A 25,759-nucleotide genomic window follows, 5' to 3' on the forward strand; every position below is an offset into this window, starting at 1 on the left:
TTTATCAGGTAGTCACATAAAGCCAATATTTAGAAAGTTGGCAAATTGGCTGGTGACCAACATATCCTTCCTTGGAGATATTTTTAAGTCTGCAGCCTTCAGTCAACGAAACAGTAAAAAGTGTTTCCCGAAGCCAGAAAAATATAGCCTATGTTGTTCCAGTCAATTTTTGTCTTTAATTATGGAGTTATAAAGAGTTCTCTACACTGAAAACTACTGAGAAACGTAGCCTGAAAGAACGGTTGTCACTTTGAAAGTCCAGTAATTTCAGGAAATGAAAGTTTGTGGCTTCATAAACTGTGTTACTGATCTGTTTGCTCGATCTTTGGTGGGGGCAGGGGAATGGACAATTCTTTACTCCAATTATATTAATATAAAAAAAGTACACATTTTTGGTTGTGTTTGTCGTTGATGTTTAACCCATGGAATTCTACCATTGATCATAATAGGTTTTAAATTGGTTATCCATTAGCCAGTAAATTGTCACCTATTGTATTGCTGGGGTTTCCTTTTCAGTGTTCCCACCTCTCTTATTTTTGAGTGTCTTTGTACATTTTGCTGTATTTTAGTGATGGTGATCCTGCAAGAAGATGAATCTGATCTCATCGACGTTCAGCCACAATTCCAAACCCAGGACTAACCGTTAGCGATTTAGTACATATTGCTGCTAGATATATTTATTTTTAGTGTAAAATGGTTAAAATGTACAACCCCCAAAAGTAGAAGTGGGATCAGAGAAAGTCTAGACCATTGCTGCTGTTTCTAGGTTTGTGTGGGGACCTCAATCTCAATTGTGCAGAATATTACATCAAATTCTCGGGTCTATAAACAATTGGTGCAATGATTCTTTTGTATTATACATCTATACATACATTTTGTATGTGCATTAGCGCAGCTAGGACCTGTATTTTTTTTAATGTTTTGAGACCCAGGTCCCCATATCCACTGGATTCTTCTAGCCTTGGAACTGCTGCTTCTAGGTGTAACTGTGTGCTTTAGGCAGCTTTCTGTGTGTCTGCTTCAGAAAGTTGGTGTGCCTGCCTGGCTTCACACAACTCCTCTTGTGTGCTGTGTTTTTGTACAGTGATTTGCTGATGCACTGGCTTTGCTGCTTGCTCACTGCTATTTTTTTTCCTTTCTGTTTTTCATCTTCACGTCTTTTTAACCCCCCCTTCCCTTTTTCTCCTTCCTTCATCAATTGAAAGGTTGTCAAACACTCCCAAGCCGTCCTCGAGGTACATCCTGATGATTTAATTTGGTTTTTTTTGCCTTTCTCCAGTTCAGCCTGGACAGCATGAGTGACTCATATATGTTTTTGTTTATTTACCCCTGATGAAAGCAACCAATAGGATTGTTGTAGAGGACAACTTATTTGGTAAATAGTAACACAGTCAATTGTGATTCAGTGTTATAAATTCTCTTTTTGGATCTGTTGGAATAATGAACATTATGATATATCTAGTCCCCACAGTATTGATGCCATGGTTATCATAATGCTGTTGTCTGTCCCAATTAATCACATCAGCAGTTACAGTTGTCTGCAAATTGGCTGCCAAATTTTCTAACATTGCAACAGTCACTATACTTCAGAAATAATTCATTGGGTGTGAAGTGCTTTGGCAGGTCCTGAGGATGTGATAAGGCGCTACATAAATGCAAGTTATTTCTTCTGATTTTGTCAGTTTTTAGCTGCCTCATCTACAGAGAATTCCCAAAACTTTAGTAATCCTCCCTCCTCCTGTTTCTCGTTTCCTCTCCCTCCTACATTGATGTAACTCATACTGTTTTCTGAACCCTGCCAGGCTCTCTCTGCAAACTTTTGAAGAAAGTCTTTGAATTTAAAATATCTGACATGCCACACAGTTAAATTAATTCATATAACAGAATATCAATATGCAAGTTTGAGAACAATGATTGCAATATATATCCCTATCATTATGGCCCCAGAGATTACAGAGTCACAGAATCAGGTGCCAGTGCTACTCAATTCCTCATTTAATTTTATGCAGTATTGCTGATGACTGTGTCAGAAGCTGACGTGTGAATCGAAAGAGCCACTGATTCAAATCCTTGAGATTTGTCTCTGTTCCAAGCACCTCCACAAATAACATAACACAATCCCATCCAGATTTGTCACATACAAAAACAAGAATCTCATGGCAACCTTTACACAGACGTTTGCGTGTGATTTGAGTCATTGAGAGCCCTTGTAAAGATAATAGTTGCGGCTGCTGCTTGCAACACTTAAAAGGACGTCAGTGAAACAAATTACAATGTTGACTTGCTAAACAACCCATTTTTACACTGTAATTTGTCATTTTCTCAATCAGCTGAATGTATTTATTTGGCATGGTGTTTCTCATTAAAACTTTTCATGGGAAGATGATTAGCCTCAATCATTACCCTAAAGATACAACTGACTAGCAACCTAAATTATGTCTCTGCTGCTTTGCAGTGTTTTCACTGCTGTTGGCCTTAAATCCAGACTAGGAATGCTGTTTGAGAATATCGTGCATTTTCTTGTTTCAGTACTTCTACTTTATAATATCAGGCTTAGCATGTACAAAACTGATTTACTGCATTTAGAATCCTGTAAAAAGGTGTTTTAACAACACCCATTGTATAGCGCCAGATCACTGATTCAGAGTAGGGTTTAAATCTTATGCCCTGTTTTAATAAGGATGAGCGGACCATGTGCATGTAATTTACTCACATTAGCAGCAGTGGTCAGAAGCCTCTTAATGTACGTTGTATTAGATCTCACTAAAATACAGCAAGTAGCACTGTTATATTTTCTAGCTCACCAAATTAACAATGAAGCTTCTTATCGACACTGGATTCCTGAAATGGGAAAAGTTCAATTTCCCAATGCTGACATCCCTCCCCTTGACAAGTGCAAAAGTCACCAAAAGCTGTTTTAAAGGCATCATTCATTTACCTCAATGATGGTGGTTGTCACGGAATCTGCAGTAATGATTACTATTACACTATTATGTATAGTTTGTAGGTCACATCTTTGGAACGTGTTCACAAACACAGTTGCTGTGAGAATTGCAGCAAATCCTGTGGTCACCTGGATAGTGCCTGAATCAGCACTGTGTTTATAGCTGGCCACTTCCTGTTCTGTTTGATACAATCATGACCAGGCCCCTTTCAAAGGGACCAGTTAAATCCAAATGGTTTCTCTACCTAAATTCGGATTGACACATCAGTCCAATGTGTTTTCATTCTGACCTGCCAAAAGACGCACATCTTGCTCAGTCTTCCAGCCACTGCTGCTTATCTTTGTTTGTACTTTGTGTTTTCCCCTTCAGGACTGAGCAATGACCCATTTAATGAAATCTTACGGTGATGATTTTAAGTTATACTGAAGCCACTGGATCTTTTACTGCTGGCCTTGTAGCTTGTATTTCAAACAGTCAGATTAAATATTCCCAGCAGCATTCTACTATAAAATAAACTTGTCAAATGAGGTGCAACAAGATGATGTAGCTGAGCCATAATTCAATGCATCATATTATAAAAACATATTTCCAGGGAGGAGGAGATCAGTTGCCACAATGGGATTGAAAAACATAAGAAATAGGAGCAGAAGTAGGCCATTTGGCCCTTCGAGCCTGCTCCGCCATTCATTAAGCTCATGGCAGATCTTCTACCTCATCTCCACTTTCCTGCACTATCCCCATATCCCTTGATTCCCTTAATAATCAAAAATCATCGATCTCTGTCTTGAATATATTAAACGACTGAGCCTCCACAGCCCTCTGGGGTAGAGAATTCCAAAGATTCACCACCCTCTGAGTGAAGAAATTTCTCCTCATCCCAGTCCTAAATGGCCGACCCTTTATTCTGAGACTGTGACCCCTGGTTCTAGACTCCCAGCCAGGGGAAACATCCTCCCTGCATCTACCCTGTCAAGCCCTGTAAGAATTTTGTATGTTTCAATGAGATCACCTCTCATTCTTCTAAACTCTAGAGAATATAGGCCTAGTCTACTCAATCTCTCCTCATAGGACAATCCCCCCATCCCAGGAACCAGTTTGGTGAACCTTCGTTGCACTCCCTCTATGGCAAGTATATCCTTCCTTAGGTAAGGAGACCAAAACTGTACACAATACTCCAGGTATGGTCTCACCAGGGCCCTATATAATTGCAGTAAGACGTCTTTACTCTTATACTCAAATCCTCTTGTACTAAAGGCCAACATACTATTTGCTTTCCTAATTGCTTGCTGTACCTGCATGTTAACTTTCAGTGATTCGTGTACAAGGACACCCAGGTCCCTCTGAACACCAGCATTTCCCAATCTCTCACCACTTTAAAAAATACTCTGCTTTCTATTTTTCCTACCAAATGGGGATAACTTCACATTATATTCCATTTGCCATGTTCTTGCTCATTCATTTAGCCTGTCTATACCCCTTGAAGCCTCCTTGCATCCTCCTCACAACTTACATTCCCACCCAGCTTTGTCTCTGGAGCAAACTTGGATATGTTACATTTGGTCCCCTCATCCAAATCATTGATGTAGATTGTGAATAGCTGAGGCCCAAGCACTGATCCTTGCGGTACCCCACTAGTTAAAGCCTGCCAACCCGAAAATGACCTGTTTACTCCTACTCTGTTTTCTGTCCGTTAACCAATCCTCAATCCATGCTAGTATATTACTCCCAATCCCATTAGCCCTAATTTGTTTTTGTTTAGTAACCTCACTGTCTCACTCAGTGCTGCTTTTAGCACACTGGCTCACACACTTGTGTAAAATTCCTATGCCTGTGATTGTAACAAGTCTTTAACCCATTCATGTAAGTAACATTGTTAAAATAATGCACATAGAGGTTTTGCACATGGGTGTTAAACAGTGCGCCAAACATAACGCTCAGCAGAATGTCAACTCGAATCAGAGCATTGCCTTTTTATTTCTAGGATCTTTATGCAAATACTGACCAGACCACAGAAATCATGGTGGTCTCTTTGTGCTGAATATTAAATGGCTTTCAGTTAAACGTATACACACTCAGTCTCAATTTCCATTCTTAGTGAACATAAATCCACAGTGCAAAACTTCAAATGGTGTTTGTATTAAATTGGTCTAAAGCTCGTAGGCCTGAAAACACTTGCACCAATGTATACGTTGCATAGCAGGCTGACAAGTCACAAAAGGCTAATTTACAATAATTATTACAATTCTCACAACTGGCTGAAGAATGTTGTCGGATATTGTCTCACTTTCCCACCCTGGCTCAATATGGCAAGAGGTTGGTTGAGTTGTGGTTCTGTGGTTGAGTTGCATTTTTGAGGTTAATATAGAATCCCCACATTTGCATCTAATACATAACTTGGAATACTTAATACTGTCATTTCGTGTAAACTAAAGAAATTCCAATTGCCTTTATTAAAAAAGTGATTTATTTGCACTGAGGCACACAGATACATCAAAAATAAGCTCGCCTCCAGTAACTGTTATCAGCTGATGAATGTGAAAGTAGATTTTCTTTAAGCAAATTTGTTTTTAATGGGCTGTGTACCCCAACAAATGAGGATGGCACCATTTTAAATGATAGTTATGTGGCACAATACCTAAACACAGAAAGTTGTTCTCTACCTCCATTCTCCTATAGGTGTTTTTCATATAGTTTCCTACCCTGGCATTATGTGTGTTTTACCCCTCATGCATCCTGTGCACTGCAGGTCCAGCGACGTGGGCAATGGCCACCTCAAAACCGGACATCATGATCATCCTCCTGAGCAAGCTGATGGAAGAAGGAGACATGTTTTACAAGGTGGGATGAACCAGAGATTGACTGGTGTGAGGGCCAGCCCGTGCAGCTGGCTGAGGCACTCCCCTTTACCGCTGGGGAACCCAAGTTAATTCTAACTTAACAGCTGGATAAAATTAATATTCCACTTTATTCATGTTTCTTCTATTTCTCTTCCTTCATTTTCCCTAAATTTTGTAACCTTCCCTTCATCAAGGTATCATGCCCCTGTGCAGTGTACTTCAGCTAGGCTTGGGGAGAAGTTAGTGTCACTCTCAATTGTATGTACAGCTTTCTTCTGAATGTGGCTGCTGGATTCAAATGTCACACAATGTTGGGATGGACCTCAAAGATATGGGACAAGTACCTTACCCACTACTATTGTATCCTTCCCAATTTCATGCACAGAAAGAACAACTCTAGTTTGTACAAGTCACCGATGTCCATATTTCTAGTTGGAAGTTGCTACTTTCTCCAATCACAATATGAGGAGAGGAATAGGAATGTCTTTTTAAAGTAAATAACTCGATCAATTAATCAAATTTATAGGAATAAATAAATGTAAATTACAATTATATTATATGTTTAGTGGATGGTGTTGCTTGTTGGAACTTACTGCCATTTCTTCAAACAATTATGTGCTTCCAGTAACCCTCTGGGTCAATTTAATAAGAGATCTATCTTGTTACACTGGTACCTGGCTGCACTCTGTTACAGCTCCAAATATACAGCAAAATTGAGGGGGGAGGGAGTCACATTTTCACAAAATTTGATAAGTATTAAAATATCAATCTGCCTTGGTTGCCAGAATGTTAAAAAAAAATTATCCTTTCACACTAAGTATGCAATTTTTCATCATGTAATCCTCTGATGAAATATGTATATTTCCCATTTCTAATATTTTCCATTACTCTGTGATGCTTGTAGTAGCAATCAGAATTAGTTTCAGAGCTAGCTAAAGATGGATGAAATTCCATCTAATCTTACATCAGTGGTGCTTCCCCAAAAGATAAGCAAATGGGCAAAATGATAATCTCAGGACACATGATGAATTCTCAATTTCAATTAGGTTTTATTGGATAGAACCTAAATAGGCTGGAAAATAAAAATTGGATAATCATATTACATAGGAAGTGTTGCATAGCATTTACAGCACCGAAACAAGTTACTGGTCCAACAGGTCCATGCTGGTGTTTTATGCTCCACACGAGCCTCCTCCCACCCTCCTTCATCTGACCCCATCAACACATCCTTCTATTCCTTTCTCCTTCATGTGTTTATCTAGCTTCCCCTTAAGTGCATCTACGCTAGCCACCTCAACTAATCCTTGTGGTAGCGAGTTCCACATTCTACCCACTCTCTGCGTAAAGAGATTTCTCCCGAATTCCCTATTAGATTTATTAGTGACTATCTTATATTTAAGGGAATTGAGGGATATGGGGATAGGGCAGGAAAGTGGAGTGGAGGTAGATGATCAGCCGTAATCTTATTGAATGACGGAGCAGGCTGTATGGCCTACTCCTGCTCCTATTTCTTAGTTCTTATGGCCCCTTGTTATGGTCTCCCCCACAAAGGGAAACATCTTCTCTACGCCTACCTTATCAAACCCTTTCATAACCTCAAAGACCTCGATCAGGTCACCCCAGCCTGTTCAATCTTTCCAGATAGGTCTAATCTCTCAGTTCTGGTATCACTCTAGTAAATCTTTTTTGCACCTTCTCCAGGTGCCTCTATATCCTTTTTATAATATAGAACTGTTCACGGTACTCCAAGTGCTATCTAAACAAGGTTCAATACAAGTTTAACGTAACTTCTCTGCTTTTCAATTCTATCCCTCTAGCAATGAACCCCAGTGCTTTGTTTGCTTTTTCCATGGCCTGTCAAAAGAGTGGTCATCTCATAGTGACCATAATATGGAGAGGTTAATGTTTAGTGTATTTAGATTGCCTTTCACTTAAACCTGCCAGCCTGAGAAGTGTAGAATTAAATGACTAAAAAACAAAAAGTGGAATTTGGATCACACCTGACCTGCACACCATTAAGTGATGAGCAAAATCATATCAAAGGGAGAAAGGTAGGCCTGGGAGGTGGGGGGAGGCAAGATGGTGCTCTTTGGAAATGTCTAAAGACAGATTGTTGCCATGATTCCAAAGTCGAAATTTAGGGTTAATCTCACTAACTAAATAAGGAGCTACCCAGGTGCTACAGCAAGTTAACGTGCTAATGTGCTCCACCACAGTGTGGTATGATGTGTGTGTGCCTGTGATTCCCCGCATCAGGAATTCTGATCACCTGAGAGCGCAAAGGTTAGAGGTTTCTCATGGAGAAATAGGGAAAATCTCAGGGGCGTCTCTACAGTTTGCTTCCTTCACCTTGTGCCTAATAGAAGAAACATTGAAAGAGAGGATCTAGATAGAGTGAATGGGAGGGAGATGGGAATATATAATTTATGCCTTAAAAAAAAAAAATTGGGAGCGCTAACATGCTGCATGGGCGAGCGATGGGATGTATCTACGATATTCCAGTCTTTGCTTTGCCACTATGGGAGTTGCAAAATAAAGGCCACTAGGAATAATTCACAGGAACCACAGTGGCATAGTGGTTAGCACTGTTGCCTCACAGCGCCAGGGGCCCGGGTTCGAATCCGGCCTCGGGTGACTGTCTGTGTGGAGTTTGCACATTCTCCCCGTGTTTGCGTGGGTTTCCTCCGGGTGCTCCGGTTTCCTCCCACAGTCCAAAGATGTGCGGGTTAGGTTGATTGGCTATGATAAATTGACCCTTAGTGTTAGGGGGATTAAATACGTGGGGTTACGGGGATAGGGTGGGATATGTGTTGGTGTAGGGGTTATGGGGATCGGGTGGGATATGTGTCGGTGCAGGCTCGATGGGCCGAAATGGCCTCTATCTGCACTGTGGGGTTTCTGTGATTCTGTGAATAATTGCTCCCTGGCACCTGGTTTCACGGCAGGCATTTGTGGAGTCGGCTATTTGTCTTGTAAGACAAGCCTGACACCTAGTGGCTCAGCTTTTAACTTTCATCTCCTGACGCAATAGAATGGAAGATGAACCAGAGATGGGGAAAAATTACAATACCTTTCATAACCCTCTACAATCTTGGCTTATTGCCAGGACTTATTTCTTTTTGTTACGATGCACAGCTTGGATTACCTTAACAGGTTGTCCAATTTGAGTAACTTGAATTAATTTGCAAGGTGCAATTATTTTGACAACTGAGGATGTGGCTAGATCTGTGGCATTTCACCAAAGGTGGGGCAAATTCTATGCAGGGTGAAGAAGTAGTGGGGGAAAGTCCTTATAATTATCATCTACTGTATCTATAATTTAATTAGAAATTATTCTTATAGAAATGGTGTATGATACAAAAAACTTTTTTATTTTGTACAGACTTGTACTTGGAGGAATAAAGATGTGATTGTTTTTCTCTTTCCTTCCCCTATTTTATTCCAGACAAGCTAAGCTCCATGTGACTAGAACCCATTCATCACTTTGGTCAACTTTGGCGGCACGGTGGCATAGTGGTTAGCACTGTTGCCTCACAGCGCCAGGGACCCGGGTTCAAATCTGGCCTCGGGTGACTGTCTGTGTGGAGTTTGCACATTCTCCCCGTGTTTGCGTGGGTTTTCTCCGGGTGCTCCGGTTTCCTCCCACAGTCCAAAGATGTGCGGGTTAGGTTGATTGGCCATGACAAAAAAATTGGCCCTTAGTGTTAGGGGGGGATTAAATACGTGGGGTTACGGGGATAGGACTTGGGTGGGATGGCTGTCGGTGTAGGGACCGGGTGCTAGGGTTTGGATGATCAGCCATGATCTCGTTGAATGGCGGAGCAGGCTCGAAGGGCCGAATGGCCTACTCCTGCTCCTATCTTCTATGTTTCCTCTCTGTCTCTGCTCTATTCCCCAACCTGTTCAAAGAATCCCAATAGCTAGCTGGGGGAGGGAATGGAGTAGAGATACGGAGGGCAGGCTGGAGTAGAGATACGGAGGGCAGGCTGGAGTAGAGATACAGAGGGCAGGCTGGAGTAGAGATACGGAGGGCAGGCTAGAGTAGTAACAGTCCTGGCTTCCTAAATTTTTCAAGAATTGTACAGCACTCAAATATGACTTTCTAAGTTAGACCCTCCCTAGCACTGTAATCTCCAACAGCCCTACAACCCTCTGAGTTCTCTGCACTCCTCCAATTCTGGCTTCTTGCCCATCCACGATTTTCTTTGCTCCACCATTGGCACCTGTCTCCTCAGCTGCCTAGGCCCTAAGCTCTGGAACTCCCTCCCTCCCTAAACCTCTTCGCCTCTCTACCTCTCCTCCCTTAAGACGCCCCTTAAAACCTACCTCTTTGACCAAGCTTTTGGTCACTTGTCCTAATATCTGCTTATGTTGCTTGGTGGGACGTTTTACTATGTTAAAGGCACAATATATAAATGTAAATGATTGTTGTTGACATGAGTTTACAACTTATGGTGATGTGGCACTTTGTTCCTTCACAGTCTTAAACTGGCTCTTCTGTCAGTTGATCCCAGAGTGGCTGTGTCTGGACTGCCTTTCGAATTATGGTTCATTTCTAGAGGGAGGAGACAAATGTATTTCGATTTTCACCTTCTGTTTGGAAATTCTTTAAGGAAACGCAGCTCACTGCAATGAATCATGTTTAGCTTCAGCTTCCAGCTGCATTTCAATCATGCAGTAAAAACAGAAACTGCTGGAAATACATAGCTCCGTCAGCATCTGACAAGAGAAACGATAGGTCAATGTGTTTGGTAGATAACCTTTGTCAGAATTGGAAAAAAGACGACTTGAGAGAGAGCCCCTTTATAGGACTGATGAAAACAAAGCGAAGGGACAACAGGGAAAGGTCAAACTAACTGTATTACAAAGAGCATCAAATGCTTTAGTAGCATGTAAACAGATTTCTTTTAAAGCTTGAAAGAGGTGAAAAGTGTTGGGTGATATATAAGTGTTATCCAAAGCATTAGAAAGACGAAGAGGTGGACAAAACAGGTCCAAAGTAAAAGGGAAGAAAATGAAACGTGAATGGGAGAAACAGGCAGGAGTATGGGGTGGAGTTCCTAAAGTCAGACCAGAAGGGCGCAGACTATCCAGGGTGTTGATGAGATACTAAGGCCAATTCTGTGATTTCACACTCCCAGTAGGGAATGTGCATTTGAGGAGATAGAGCTGCAACATTTGGCTCGCAAACTGTTCCTGAAGTTTGAGTTGAACTTGGTTGAAACCGTATTGGAAGCCAAAGATGGAAAGGTTAGAGTTGGAATGGGAGGCAAAGTTAGATAATGAGCCACAGGGAGGTCAGGTAATTTTTGCAGATGGGATGGAGATATTCAACACAGCAGTCACCCAGTCTACATGTGGTGTCTGCAGTATCGAAGTATTAGTGAATATAGCACACTAGGTTAGAAGTACATATAACTTGCTGTCTCACTTCTAGGAAATTTAGTCTTGCAACCTGATTAGTATTCTGTTTGAATTGTCCCGCCATTGCACATTAGCATTCTTGTTGTGATAAGATGTTCATTTTTCATGATAATTGGTTTCATTGTAAATGCACTGCGGGTTACTGATCCTGAGCAAGATGTTAATAGTTTTTTGAGTAGAATCCTTGGGACTATGCAGCACCATATCACACAGTGAGATGAATCCTCCTGAGAAAAATGCACACAGCACTAAACACTGGGAATAAAGGTCCAAATCCAATTTATTATTTGGAATCATCGCTGCACCAAGCAGCTCATTTTAGCTGCAGATATAATGTGTGGCTGAAAGCAGTTGTCCAGTTTGACTTTGTGGGTATCATCACATGAAGTAAGACTGAGTAATCTTTGTTGCACAATGGGAGTTAAAGTATATCCTCCGATGAGAACATTTCTTTTGGCCCGCCTCCATCATGTAAACAGTAACTGAAGCACGGGACTGATTGCAGTCTTATTTGGGACAATATGGATTGGCTTATTTCTTGGCATTGCCAGTTTGGTTTTGAGAAATTTTGAAATATCTCCATATGAGGTCCAAAGAGAGACATCTCTAGTTAATCCCAAAATCTGTCTCGAGTTAATCCCAAAACCTGTCTCCAATTAATCCCAAAACTTCTGTCTTGTTAATCCCAAAACCTGTCTCCAATTAATCCCAAAACTTCCGTCTAGTTAATCCCAAAACCTGTCTCTAGTTGATCCTAACACCTCCCTCTAGTTAATCCCAAAGTCTGTCTCCAGTTAATCCCAAAACCAGGCTCTAGTTAATCTCTTTTAATTCCAATTTCCTAGTTATAAGTCCCAATCAAGCTTCGAGATGTAATTATTGAATTCTGCACGTTTGCTACGCCACCTATAATAATTTTCAAGTGTTTGTAATAATGTTTATTCCCCTCCTGTTTGATCAGAAAGGAAAAGTGAAAGAAGCAGCACAGCGATACCAATACGCATTGAAGAAATTTCCACGAGAAGGATTCGGCGAAGATTTGAAAACGTTTCGGGAGCTGAAGGTGTCCCTATTCCTGAATCTCTCACGCTGTCGGAGGAAAATGAATGTATGTCAAATGGCCTCTTTGGTAAATAAAAAACGTAGGGTGCTTCGTTTAAAGCAGAAGTGCCCCGATCTAACATGTGAGACTGCTTTTCACTAGGATGAAAGATTTTGCCTAGTATTATAACTCGCGAATACATGTATGTAGGCATGAATGCTCTGCATTTTGGATGCATTAATATGTATTCATGTACATAATATAAAATAAATCGTGCCAGTAAATAGGCTAATAATGGGATGGATTTTACAAATTAACATTCCTGGTGCTTATATCTGGAATTTGGGCATAGAGGTACTGTCTACTGTTCCGACTTTCTGGTCACAATAGATGAGGTATGCGCTGACCTCTGCCCGGATTCCCAATATGCACAAGCAGCTCTGCGCCAAGAGGACTAATCGTAAATTCTTCCCTATACGTCAGCAGTTGTACATGATGCCCTCTGTAATAATTTCCTTAAAAGCAATAATTCCTTTTAAATCATACAAAAAAATACTTTTAACGATGCTAGTTAGTTTTTTAATTTCTGTAGCCAGGGTTCAGTTTTCACTCAACCTGCTAGTGTTTAATTAAAAAGGACCTGCATCTGGGTGTAACAACCATGTAATGCAACCACAGCCCATAGCAACCAGTAAAAATCACAGGTGAGAGCAGTAAGCAAACAATGGCTGCAATAGAGGGCTGTTGTGGTAAGACTCTGAAATCAAGGGTTGACTTCTATAATGTGTTCATGACCAGTGCTCTAACCTGAAGGGCAGGAGTTTACCTTATAACCTAAAGCTGCGGTTAATATTTGCAATGTTATGCATTTGAAATTAATTTATTTCAAAAGAGAACGGTTTTTGTTTCATTGTCATCAAGTGTCAGATATAGGCTGAGCATCAGCAGGCAGGTAGTGTCTACACTATTGGCCTCTGACATATCTCGCAGAAAGCAATTGCTTTCTGACAACATTAGCAGGCAATACTGCAGATGATTTTCTCATACATGATTGCTCTGATGCGATTTCTATTAACGGGTTCTGTCCAAGGTTATAACAATTGTAACTGCACCCTTTGCTTGAATTATCATGATCAGTTTAAAATTGACCTTGTGGTCGGGATTTTGAATGTGAAACTGAATTCGATGGTCCCCTTCTACAAATCAGTCAGTTGGGATTGGGTATGACTGGAAGTTGTGGGCTTGGCTGTTGTCTGACACAACAGTTCCTGTCACCATTGTAGCTGATCGACAGCTTCAACAATAATGCATCAAATGTCACACTGCTACATCTCAGTAATTCAACTGAATTGGATGCAGAAGTGGGAAAGAATTAAATAGGATCAAGTTCTACAGCTTTAATTCCAGTTTCAGTTATAACGGTTGAATCTTTAAAAGGGGATGTTTTGCTGAGTAGATTTTTGATGCTTTGTATAAATTGGAGCATATGTGCTAGCAAAGGGGATTACTGTGCCTGATGATAGTGGCGTATTCAGGTCAATGAGCACAGCTCAGTACCTCTGAGAGAACAACACTATTCTTCCATTTTTTTTAAAAACCTTATTTTGCATTTATTTCCCCTCTCTTAAGGTCTCCCCTGTAGGGATGTATTATTTCACAACAAACTGGGCAGTTAGGTGGTCTGCTATTCGTGATGTGCGTTAACTTGACATTAGCATACAAAAGCACACTGCGATAGGTCTGTCTACCTCCCTCCCTACTCCATGATCTTCATCCTGTAACTCCCCTTGACGGCATGGCTGAGATCAAAGACTTGCCATGCAGGAAGTCACAAATGTGATCCTGTGTCTTGACTACTCAGTGACATTGCTGTACTCTATAATAGCTGGTACACTCATTGACAAATTAAACTATGTGAAAAATGTAAGTTATTTACTTGGGTTGGGAAAAGCAACTTGCACACAATGATGATGGACTGCTTTCCTAAATAAAGCCCCAAAACATCCTGGCATTTACTTCTGCCAGTTTGAAATAAAAATTGTTTGATATGTTGTGCTGTGCCCTATAAATACGGCACATTACAGTTGGGTGATAAAGAACATTATGAAAGCATTACTCATCCAAATGACATCTCGGTGAAATAAAAACAGAAAATGCTGGAGATACTCAGCAAGTCAGGCAGCTGTGAAGAGAGAAACAGACCTTTTGTTAGAACTGGACATCTCAGTGACTTTGGGTTAGTCGTATCTGTTCAGCAATGCTCAAGTGTGCATTTTGGCTGAGAATTTCTTACTTTTCCTGAAACTCAAAGGCTATGATCATACAATTTGTATTTCACAGCTGTAATGATCAGAAAATGCCACAATTAACCCCCAAAAACTGCAGACCATTGCCACAAGGCCAAGGCAGGCAAGATAACATACTAGCTATTCTTCTTTTCTTCATTGGACACTAGTATACTCTTCACTCTGAAAAACTAATTTTTCTCCAGTTATATTCAATGTTTTTACAGTATTTTGAATACGTGCACTCTTCTTATACACATCTCCTCATTAAGGTCTTCATTGGACCTGTGTTGCTTGTACATTCTTTGTGGGGAGGGGTAACATCTGGTGGGGTACATCCTCCTTAAATACTGCCTCCTTTCCTCTATTCCTCCATGATGATAGTGGTTTATAAAAGTATGCTCTTAGGGAATTCCATACCTGCTCCTGAGTAGCCTTCACTGTGGGTGGGGGTCAAAATCTTCCAGTAGCGCCTCGCCCCCACATACAGTCAGAAGCAAGTCGTAGACTGAATGGAAACAAATTACAGGAAACTCTCTTTTTACCGGCGCCTAAATAACCGGAAATCTCTCGTAACCGGCAAAATTCAGGAGTAGGTTCAGGTAAGTTTTACTTCATTTAGTGGCCGTGTAACCGGGGTTCCTGGATCTGTGGCCGTGTAATCGGGGTTCCTGCATCTGTTGCCATGCAACAGGGATGCCTGGATCTGTGGCCGTGTACGGGGCTCTCGTACTTTAGTAAGCATACCTCTCTGTAATCCGGACTTTTTGATCAACCAGCACCACGCCAGTCCCGTCGGTGCCAGATAAAACAGAGTTTCCTGTACACCAAAAATTTGTTCCTAGCTGCAGAATTTCAAAACTTTCAGCACTCTTTAGGCTCACAAACTCCTCACGTCCGCCAGTCTCAGCTGTTCCTAGTAACTGCTGCACCTTGTATCTCTCATTCTAACATTACCCTAGTGCACTGCAAACACAAAACCAGGCGATCTGGGGCTGCAGTGCCACTGACCCTCATTATAATGTATGCTAATTAACTGACCACCAGGAGAATTCCGTCCTCTTCTTCAAAATAGTGCCATGAGATCTTTTACGTACACCTAAACAGGCAAAACGAGCCTTGGTTTACCATCTCATCCAAAAGATGGAACCTACTACTGTATTATGCAGCGTAAACTCCCAGTCTAGATTATATACTCAAGTCCTGGAGTGGGGTTTCAATCCACAAATTCTTGTCCTTGAGGTGAGAGCGAATCAAACAAATGGTTTCCATATCTGCCATTTCATGACCTCTGTATGAGATTGGCAGCATCTGCAGAGTTGGACGGTTTTGCACAATGAACCTGCAGTGACTGGGAACGAGTGAGAAACTAACCCTTACAGTTGATGGAGAAAGGTGAATCCTTTCGGCAAAACTACATTCTACAGGACTCTGGTGAAAGACAGTGGGGGGGAAATTTGTCTTGAGAAGTAGCACAGATCGGCAGCCTGTTTTACACTGTTCCACAATGGAAAAGAAAATAGTGTAAAACAGATCGCTCAAGGCAAAATTCACCCACCTCTCCATGCAGTCTACTCACGCAGTTAATAATGGTTTTATCCTAATCCCCTGCCATGCAATAATGTTGCAACTGACTGAAAGGCAGGACTGTCTGCAACACAGGAGCAAAATGTATCTATTTATATTTTAAATATCTCATAAATCAAATACTCATTAACAGCCTAACCAGAACGCACAGAAAATTTACTGCAATCAGGAATCTGAATTCTGCCTTGTGTATAAAAAATCAAAATGATCAAATTGTTTAACCAGAGAAAGGTGGAGTTGGGGGCAGGAGTAGTATTCTGGCAAATCTGAGATGAGTGAATTTAAGGTCATGCACAATACAGGGAGAAGTTTGTTATTCTTGTTTAAGTTATTCAGTTTATTGTATGAGCTTTTGTACACTGTATGAAATGAGTGTGTTTTCTTATTAACCTTCCACAGCTGATAGCATCGCACTCCCTTTAAACCAAAAAATCTTATTTTTATGAATTGAGAAACTCATGGCACAGACCAGAACCAAGCTATTACAGTTTGCAATATTTAAAAATCGACGGGTGAATAGATTACTGAAATATATGTGATCCTTCAGAGCAGGGGAACTTGTATGTGACTGCACTACCTCTTCACAGTTGAGCCCAGATCAGTTCAAAACAGCAAGTCATTTCACAATTCACCTTGGACTCCATTACTCCACAGTCAGTGTTTTGAACATCACCATGTGTGGAATGTATGTTCAGACTGTTCAGTCAACCCCAGTTTGAGCTGGGTTCCTGAAATACACCCAATAGCAAGCAGTCTAGCATGTTCATGATAACGAAATGTTCCCTTTTACTTTCAAAGTCACGTCAGTGATATATGAAAGCTGCAAAGAACCAGAAAACAATGCAGATGGTGCATACAGTAATACAGTAGCTGGCTCTGTGATTGAATAGTAATAATAAGCTCTACTGTGTCATATCAGGGAATTCAGGATTGTAGATCAGTTGAAAGTCTTGACTTGCAGTCTTGTCCTTCACATTGCACAGACATTCTTCAATTCCTGGTGCAATGCAAACAGACCATTGTTGCTTGCTACTGAGGCATTGTAAGCTGAAAAAAATAGGGGAGGGTGAGAAACGCTGAAGTTGAAAGCCACATCCAGCACAGTTGTTACTGGAATTTTCCTCTTTCTGACACAGTACCCCAAAATTGTTAATATATATGTGTTGTTTCTGGCAGGATTTTGGGATGGCGGAGGAGTTTGCAACCAAAGCACTGGAGCTGAAACCCAAGGCATATGAGGCATATTATGCCAGAGCTAGAGCAAAGCGAAGCAGCAGGTAAAGAGGAGAGAAAGTAATGTTTTGAACCTGGGGAAGAACTTGAGGCGCTAGTTATTGAAAAACATTGAGCTGCTCTTCATGCACTGCCGTTTATTTCTGCTGGCCATGTTTGCTTTATCATTTCTGCACCAAAATCAAAATTATATCGGGCTGGATCTTGCTGGAGCGGGGCACTTATGGTGAACTGCGTTAGTTAGACTTTTTCCTGCACCCTTCAGTTTGAATTTTTTTTTTGTGCTGTAACTCGCTGAATGTGCGTGGCGAGGGTAACAGGGTATCTGGGTCCTTAGTGAACAGCAGGACCAACAGTCTATCTCCTTGACCAATGAGATTTAAGGATTGAGAAAGAAACAGGAACAACGGAGAAGGAAATAGGGTGAATTAGAGTCAAATCAGGTACAGAAAGAGAAATAAAGACGGAAAGAAAGATTGAATTAAGAGAGAGAGGAAAAAAAGAGACAAAGGTAAAGTAAGAAAAATAATTTAAAATCTGCAAGGACAATTCACTACCTGAAGGAATAAGACTCCTGTGGCAAAACCACCAATGATCTTCTGTACAAATGCATAACTGTCTTTAACCCAATGCTACAGCATCTGTGTTTGTTGGCTGAGTGTAAATAAGCTTTCTGCAAAAGCCCTGAAACAACGTGATGACGTCATCACGTTGGTCACGTGATGCCCCGAACGGCGGGAAACGTCATGACGTCAGAGAGTGGGAGGTTCTAAGACCTGACCTCGTGTAACAAGCTGCTGAAAAGACCTGTTTGCTGTTGCTCCTGCATGTTTTTGTTTTGTTCACTTGTTTGATTAAATTCAGTTGAATTATTGAACTGACTCGACTTCAGTGCTTCAGTTAGGGATAGATCGATTCCTACATTGGTGACCCCGAAGCTTCGCGCACGATTTTCGCGGAGGAAAGTTCGAGAACAAGATGGATGTGAACGCAGCGAGTTTGAAGCTCCCTCAATTTTGGGAACGACAGGCAGCCTCCTGGTTCGTGCAAGCGGAGGCTCAGTTCCAACTTCGGAACATCGTGCTGGATCAGACCCGTTACCTTTATGTGGTCTCCGCACTGGACAGCTCGACGGCTTCCCGAATCATCAGCCTGCTGGAGAACCCGCCCGTGGATGACAAGTATGAAACGCTTAAGGCGGCGCGCCTTATGCAAATATTCGGTCTCACGAAAACGGAGCGCGCACGACGTTTGCTCGCACTCCCCGGGTTAGGCGACGCTAAGCCTTCCGAGTTGATGAGCCAAATGCTCACACTCCTCGGGTCTGAGCCACAGTGTTTTCTGTTTCGGGAACTGTTCCTGAGCCAGCTCCCTGAGCAGGTACAAGCAGCCCTCGCCAGGTCGGAGGCTACGGATGGCGTAGCGCTCGCGGCCGAAGCCGACACCATTCACGCGGTGATGCAACAGTACTGTGCCACTTCGAAGCGTCCCGCCTCGAGGAACCCCACCTCGGCACCTCCACAAACTGGCCTCTGTTACTACCACGCCCGGTTCGGACCGAAAGCCAGATACTGCCGACCCCCATGCAGTTTCGTGCCACCGGCACCGAGAAAGCAGCAAAACCGTGCGCGAGAACGGAAGAACGACACCGAGGTCGGGTTCGCGTCCACAATGACGGTTGGTGATTCCAGGAAATTGTTGTATATCACCGACTCCATTTCAGGCCGGTGGTTCTTGTGCGACACGGGCGCCCAGTGCAGCATCCTCCCCGCTTCGCCCCTCGACGTCGGGTCCGGGAGGCGTGGTACTCCACTCCAGGCCACCAATGGCAGCGCTATCCGTACGTTTGGGATGCGGCGAATCCGGTTGTGTCTCGGCGGGCAACTCTTCCACTGGGAGTTTATAACCGCCAAAATACCACTAGCAATCCTCGGCGCTGACTTTTTCTGTGCTAATAACCTACTGGTCGACGTACGTAATCGCCGCCTGATTCACGCCGCCTCATGGGCCCCCATCCCCTGTTTTCGGGGCTCAGGCGCGGCCCCCGTGCTCGCCTGCGCCGAGTCGACGCCCGACGACTTCACCCGCCTGCTCAAGGAATTTCCGGAGCTCACTCGACCCACCTTCTCAGCGACGACCGCCAAACATGGTGTTGAGCACCACATCGCGACGACCGGCCCCCCCGGTTTATGCCCGCGCTCGACGTTTGGAGGCCAGTAAACTCGAGGCCACGAAGGCGGAATTCGCTATCATGGAGCGGTTGGGCATCGTTCGCTGGTCCGATAGTCCCTGGTCGTCTCCGCTGCATATCGTGCCAAAGCCAGGCGGTGGGTGGCGGCCCTGCGGCGATTATCGGCGCCGCAATGAGGTCACGACTCCGGACCGGTACCCGATACCGTACATCCAGGATTTTTCCGCTCATTTAGCAGGCAATTCGTTTTTTTCCAAGAGCGACCTCGTTCGGGGGTACCACCAGGTGCCCGTCCACCCCCAAGATGTCCAGAAGATGGCGGTCATTACCCCGTTTGGACTTTTCGAATTCTTACGAATGCCTTTCGGTCTCAAAAATGCGGCGCAGGAGTTCCAATGCCTCATGGATTCGGTGCTACGGGACCTCAAATTCCTTTTCGTGTACCTTGATGACATCCTTGTCGCCAGCGCTTCAAAGGAGGAGCATCTACGACACCTGCGCATCCTTTTCCGCCGCCTCCAGGAGCATGGCCTTATAATTAATCCACACAAGTGTCAATTCGGACTGAGGCAGATCGATTTTCTGGGCCACCGCATCACGGCAGAAGGGGCACTGCCACTCCAGGCAAAGGTGGCAGCCATCGCTGCGTTTCCACGGCCACAATCCGTCAAAGCGCTCCAAGAATTCCTTGGAATGGTAAATTTTTACCATCGATTTGTCCCCCGGGCCGCACACCTCATGCGGCCGCTCTACGAGGCACTCCGAGGGAAGCCGGGGAAAGAACCTGTGTCTTGGACGCCGGAGATGGACTGCGCTTTTGGGGACACGAAGGAGGCCCTCGCCAACGCGACCATGTTGGCGCACCCGCTGCCTGGCGCCACCATCGCGCTCAAGATGGATGCGTCGGACTACGCTGTCGGCGCCATGCAAAAGCAATGGGTCAATGGGACATGACAACCGCTGCCGTTTTTTAGTCGCCAGCTGCGTAGTAACGAACGTAGCTACAGCACGTTCGACCGGGAGCTGTTGGCATTGTTCCTGGCCATCCGCCACTTTCGTTTTTTATCGGAAGGACGCCAATTCACTGCGTTTGTCGATCACAAGCCCCTGACGTTTGCCATGGCCAAGACGACTGAGCCATGGTCAGCCCGGCAGCAACGACAACTCACCTTCATTTCTGAGTTTACCACCGACATCCGGCACGTGGCTGGGAAGGACAACGTGGTTGCCGACTGCCTCTCGCGTGCGACCGTCCAGGCCGTCCAACTGGGGCTCGATTATTCGCCCATGGTAGCTGACCAAGCGACTGACCCGGAAACGCAAGCTTTCCTCTCTGATTCGTCCTGCCTGCAGCCAGCAGATGTGCCTTTCCATTCGGCCGGCACCTCCTTGCTCTGCGACGTCTCCCTGGGAGACCCACGCCCGATCGTTCCGTTGTCCTGGCGCAGGAAAGTATTCGATGTCGTTCACGGACTTGCACACCCGAGCGTGCGGGCTTCACAGAAATTGTTAACGTCCAAATCCGTCTGGAGGGGAATGAGAAAAAATGTGCGCGACTGGGCCAAGACCTGCGTTGTGTGCCAGAGGGCGAAGGTACAGCGCCACGTCAAAGCTCCTGTCGCCGTTTTTGAGGTACCGGAGCGGCGATTCGATCACGTTCATGTCGACCTCGTGGGCCCACTACCGCCGTCACAAGGGTTTATGCATCTATTGACAATCGTCGACCGTACCACCAGGTGGCCGGAGGCCATTCCTTTAACGTCCACCACCTCCGTGGATGTCGCCCGAGCTTTTCTTCGGCGTTCCATCGGACATTTCGTCGGACCGCGGGCCGCAGTTTTCGTCTGCTTTGTGGAACGCCGTGGCTTCAGGTTTGGGCACCAAGCTCCATCGGACCACGGCTTACCATCCGCAGGCCAACGGGTTATGTGAACGCTTTCACCGCTCTTTGAAGGCGTCGCTGCGGGCCACCCTCCAAGGGACCGCATGGGTGGATAAGCTGCCATGGGTGATGCTCGGGTTGCGCACGGCGCCTAAAGAGGACCTGCAGGCATCGGCCGCTGAACTAGTTTATGGCCAGCCGCTCAGGGTGCCCGGCGACTTTCTTCCGTCACCGACGCGTCCGTGGTCAGCAGCTGAACAACTGGAGGCTCAGCCGGCCGCAGCGCACTCTTTCCGGCCCATTCCGACTTCACAGCACGGACTGCCCGCGTCACGTTCCGCTGGAGCTTATGAGGGCTAAATTTGTTTTCGTCCGACAGGATGCCCACCGTAGTCCTCTCGTGCCTCCATACGCAGGCCCTTTCCGAGTACTGCAGGCGGGCGCCAAGAGTTTTCTAGTGGATGTCGGAGGTAAACCCGACCACATTTCCGTGGACCGCCTCAAGGCTGCACACCTGGATCTCGAGCAACCAGTCGAGGCAGCGCAGCCGCCATGTCGTGGCCGACCGACCGCCCGCGAGCGCCGCGCCTGGCCCGTTGGCCCCGCAACCCAGCTCATCTCCTGCACCATCCATTCCTCTCCGGGAATATCGGAGTCGCTCCGACAGGATTGTCCGACCTCCTCTGCGATTGACCTTTGCGATTAAAGACACTTCTGGGGGGGCGCATGTGTTAAAACCACCAATGATCTTCTGTACAAATGCATAACTGTCTTTAACCCAATGCTACAGCATCTGTGTTTGTTGGCTGAGTGTAAATAAGCTTTCTGCAAAAGCCCTGAAACAACGTGATGACGTCATCACGTTGGTCACGTGATGCCCCGAACGGTGGGAAACATGATGACGTCAGAGAGTGGGAGGTTCTAAGACCTGACCTCGTGTAACAAGCTGCTGAAAAGACCTGTTTGCTGTTGCTCCTGCATGTTTTTGTTTTGTTCACTTGTTTGATTAAATTCAGTTGAATTATTGAACTGACTCGACTTCAGTGCTTCAGTTAGGGATAGATCGATTCCTACACTCCACAGTTTTAATTGTTCCCTTCCTGGGCCAGCGAGGTTGATTGGCAGTTGAATGTACATATCCAGCAAGTAAGTAAAAATAACAGGGTGTGTAAGGGCAAGATGCTGTTTGTGTGAAGCAAAGGCCGAAGCAACGTCAAAAGACCAGCAAGGTCTGGAGATTCACGATTCACGGCGAATCTCTTAACCCCCTGAACTTGCTGGCCAATTTGTACATTAATAACGGCTTGCACTGTCAGCACGCCGCTAATTTTCCAGCAAGATCCGGCCCATCAACTTTACAGTGTTACAAATAATTGGAAGGATGCTCAAAGTATTAAAACTTGATTCAAAATTTGCATAAACTTGAGCATTAGCAAATATTTTTCAAAATGATTAATCGTAGAAAAGATGCAAGTATTTTGAAAGCTGAACAGACCTTTCAGTCCTCAAAGAATGTTGATTTATTAGATAAGACACAGAGATAATGTTGCATCAGAAACAGTATGACGTGTGCCTCTCTAAAGGCTTTAATACAGAGCAGTACAGTATGGGTTTTCAAGCATGATTCCTCCACCTGAGTTATCAGCCTGATCCATGTCATCCTGCAGAGCTGCTGACTCGAGACAAACTACTTTCTCACTGTGAGTGAGGAGATTCCCCTCGGGTTCTCTCTTACAATCATCGGGCATTTGTATATTGGCATCGGCAAGAAAGGTGCTTGGCATGTGGAGAGAACAAAAAAAAAAATCACGATTAAATCCAATCAATAATAAATGTTTGCAACCTGGAATCTAATTTAAATCGGATTTTATTTAAGTTATCCAAATCCAAGTTGTTACACCGATGCAAATCAATCTGTAATTGAAATCTGTGTTTCCATGAACAAGCTGTGGAATATGAAACTAAATCTAGGCAGCACGGTGGCATAGTGGTTAGCACTGTTGCCTCACAGCGCCAGGGACCCGGGTTCAAATCTGGCCTCGGGTGACTGTGTGGAGTTTGCACATTCTCCCCGTGTTTGCGTGGGTTTCCTCCGGGTGCTCCGGTTTCCTCCCACAGTCCAAAGATGTGCGGGTTAGGTTGATTGGCCATGATAAAAAATTGGCCCTTAGTGTTAGGGGGGGATTAAATACGCGGGGTTACGGGGATAGGGCTTGGGTGGGATGGCTGTCGGTGTAGGGACCGGGTGCTAGGGTTATGATCAGCCATGATCTCGTTGAATGGCGGAGCAGGCTCGAAGGGCCGAATGGCCTACTCCTGCTCCTAGTTTCTATGTTTCTATGTAAATCTCCTCTAGCAGCGATAGTTTTGGCTTCAACTAGATGGCCCTCAAGCGGATCTACTGCATTAGGAACTGTACCATTTCCTCAAACTCATTCAATACACACCGTCATCATAAAAACGTTCACTTTTTTTTGTTGCAAATACAGTACAATGGTGCATGTCCCAAATATTTTTCAGTGAAGACCGTGTTCCTTTTGATCCCATCATTCTCATTGTAAGCATGGCTGATCCATGAGATCCCGAGCGGAACAGTAATTAACTATGTACAGTAGCATGCCCATTTGAAATCGCTGGAACACTTCAACCATGGCCAGTTACCTTTTACATCAGCAGGGCAGCTCTTCACTGTCTTGAGCAGGATGTTGACCCTGAGACAGAGGGTGATTGTCAAGTCAGAGTGCTGACTGTTTCTGTGCTGCAAGTGAACGGACCAAACTGTTCACCATTTGAAGCCTGCAATGGATCTGTGTGACTCCTTACGTGGTGGATTTGATGAAAGATGATGTGGCAAATGATTTCTTTGCCTCAGCAGCTAAAGTCATAATCAATCTGAACCTGGAGCATCCTAGCCACTAACCCGCTAATCAGGCTCCTGTTGCGGTAACAAGAACTGTTAGGTAGAACCAAGAAGGCCTTTAAAGCATTACTTTGGTCGCCTTATCTGAGGAAGGATGTTCTTGCCATGGAGGGAGTGCAGCGAATATTCACCAGACTGATACCTGGGATGGCAGGAATGACGTATGAAGAGAGATTGGTTCGATTAGGCTTATATTCGCTAGAGTTTAGAAGAATGAGAGGGGACCTCATTGAAACTTATAAAATTCTAACAGGACTAGACAGACTAGATGCAGGAAGGATATTCCCGATGGTGGGGGAGTCCAGAACCAGGGGTCACAGGCTAAGGCTAAGGGGTAAGCCATTTAGGACAGAGATGAGGAATTTCTTCACCCAGAGAGTGCTGAACCTGTGGAATTCTCTACCACAGAAGGCAGTTGAGGCCAACTTAGTAAATATATTCAAGAAGGAGTTAGATATATTTCTTAAGGCTAAAGGGATATGGGGAGAAAGCAGGGACAGGGTTCTGAATTTGGATGATCAGCCATGATCTCATTAAATGGCGGAGCAGGCTCGAGGGGCCGAATGGCCTACTCCTGCTCCTATCTTCTATGTTTCTATATCTATGTTTCAATCCTCTTTGGAGCAATGTTACAAAGATCAATTATGAAGCAACACATCATAATACCAGGAAAGTTATGAAGGAGATGTAGCAAGATCAGTAGATTGCATCTCTTCATAAGGGTGTGCAATTATGTAAATATGATCCGATATTATTTTTCCTATGACTTAAGCCTACTGGCAGTCATAGAATCATGGAATATTACAGCACAGAAGGAGGCCACTCGGCATGTCGTGCCTATGCCAGCTCATTGAAAGAGCTGTCTAATTTAGTCCCACGCCCCAAATTTCTCCCCATAACCCTGACAATTAGTTCTCTTCAAGCATATGTCCAATTACTTTTTGAAATTTCCAATGGAATCTGCTTCCACCACCCTTTGAGGTAGCGCATTCCAGACCTGTGTGGAAAAAAATCACCTGATTTCCCCTCTAGGTCTTTTGCCAATTATTTTAAATCTATGATCTTTGGTTTACCAACCCACTTGCCAGAAGAAACAGTTTCTCCATATTTACTCTATTAAAACCCCATATAATTTTGAATAGTTCTATTAGGTCTTTCTCTGCTCTAAGGAGAACAATCGCAACTTCTCCACATAACTCAAGTCCCTCATCCTTGGTATCATCCTGGTAAATCTCCTCTGTACCCTCACCAAGACCATAACATCCTTCCTAAAGTGTGGTGCCCAGAAGTTGAGGCCTAACCAATAATTTGTAAAGATTTAGCACAACTTCCATATTTTTGTATTCAGTGTCCCTATTTACAAGGCCAAATATCTCATACACTTACTTAACTGCCTTATCATCTTGCCCTGCC

At 44.0% G+C, this 25,759-nt stretch overlaps 1 protein-coding gene across 7 annotated transcripts in view; it reads left to right on the forward strand.

The window, feature by feature from the left end:
• The window catches only part of tanc2a (tetratricopeptide repeat, ankyrin repeat and coiled-coil containing 2a), a 1,096,529-nt gene that overhangs the window by 1,054,261 nt on the left and 16,509 nt on the right, over positions 1–25,759 (forward strand). For 5 of the 7 annotated variants that reach the window (XM_085966617.1, XM_085966619.1, XM_085966621.1 and 2 more), the window contains 3 exons: positions 5,692–5,783; positions 12,168–12,335; positions 17,297–17,397. In XM_085966617.1, the coding sequence (XP_085822743.1) occupies positions 5,692–5,783; positions 12,168–12,335; positions 17,297–17,397 (361 nt within the window). The remainder of the gene's footprint in view (positions 1–5,691; positions 5,784–12,167; positions 12,336–17,296; positions 17,398–25,759) is intronic. The other 2 variants (XM_085966618.1, XM_085966620.1) reach the window with 1 other exon arrangement.

The sequence above is a fragment of the Somniosus microcephalus genome, chromosome 24, assembly GCF_052327205.1.
Source record: "Somniosus microcephalus isolate GS21.2 chromosome 24, FLI_Smic_1.0, whole genome shotgun sequence".
NCBI lineage: Eukaryota > Metazoa > Chordata > Chondrichthyes > Squaliformes > Somniosidae > Somniosus > Somniosus microcephalus.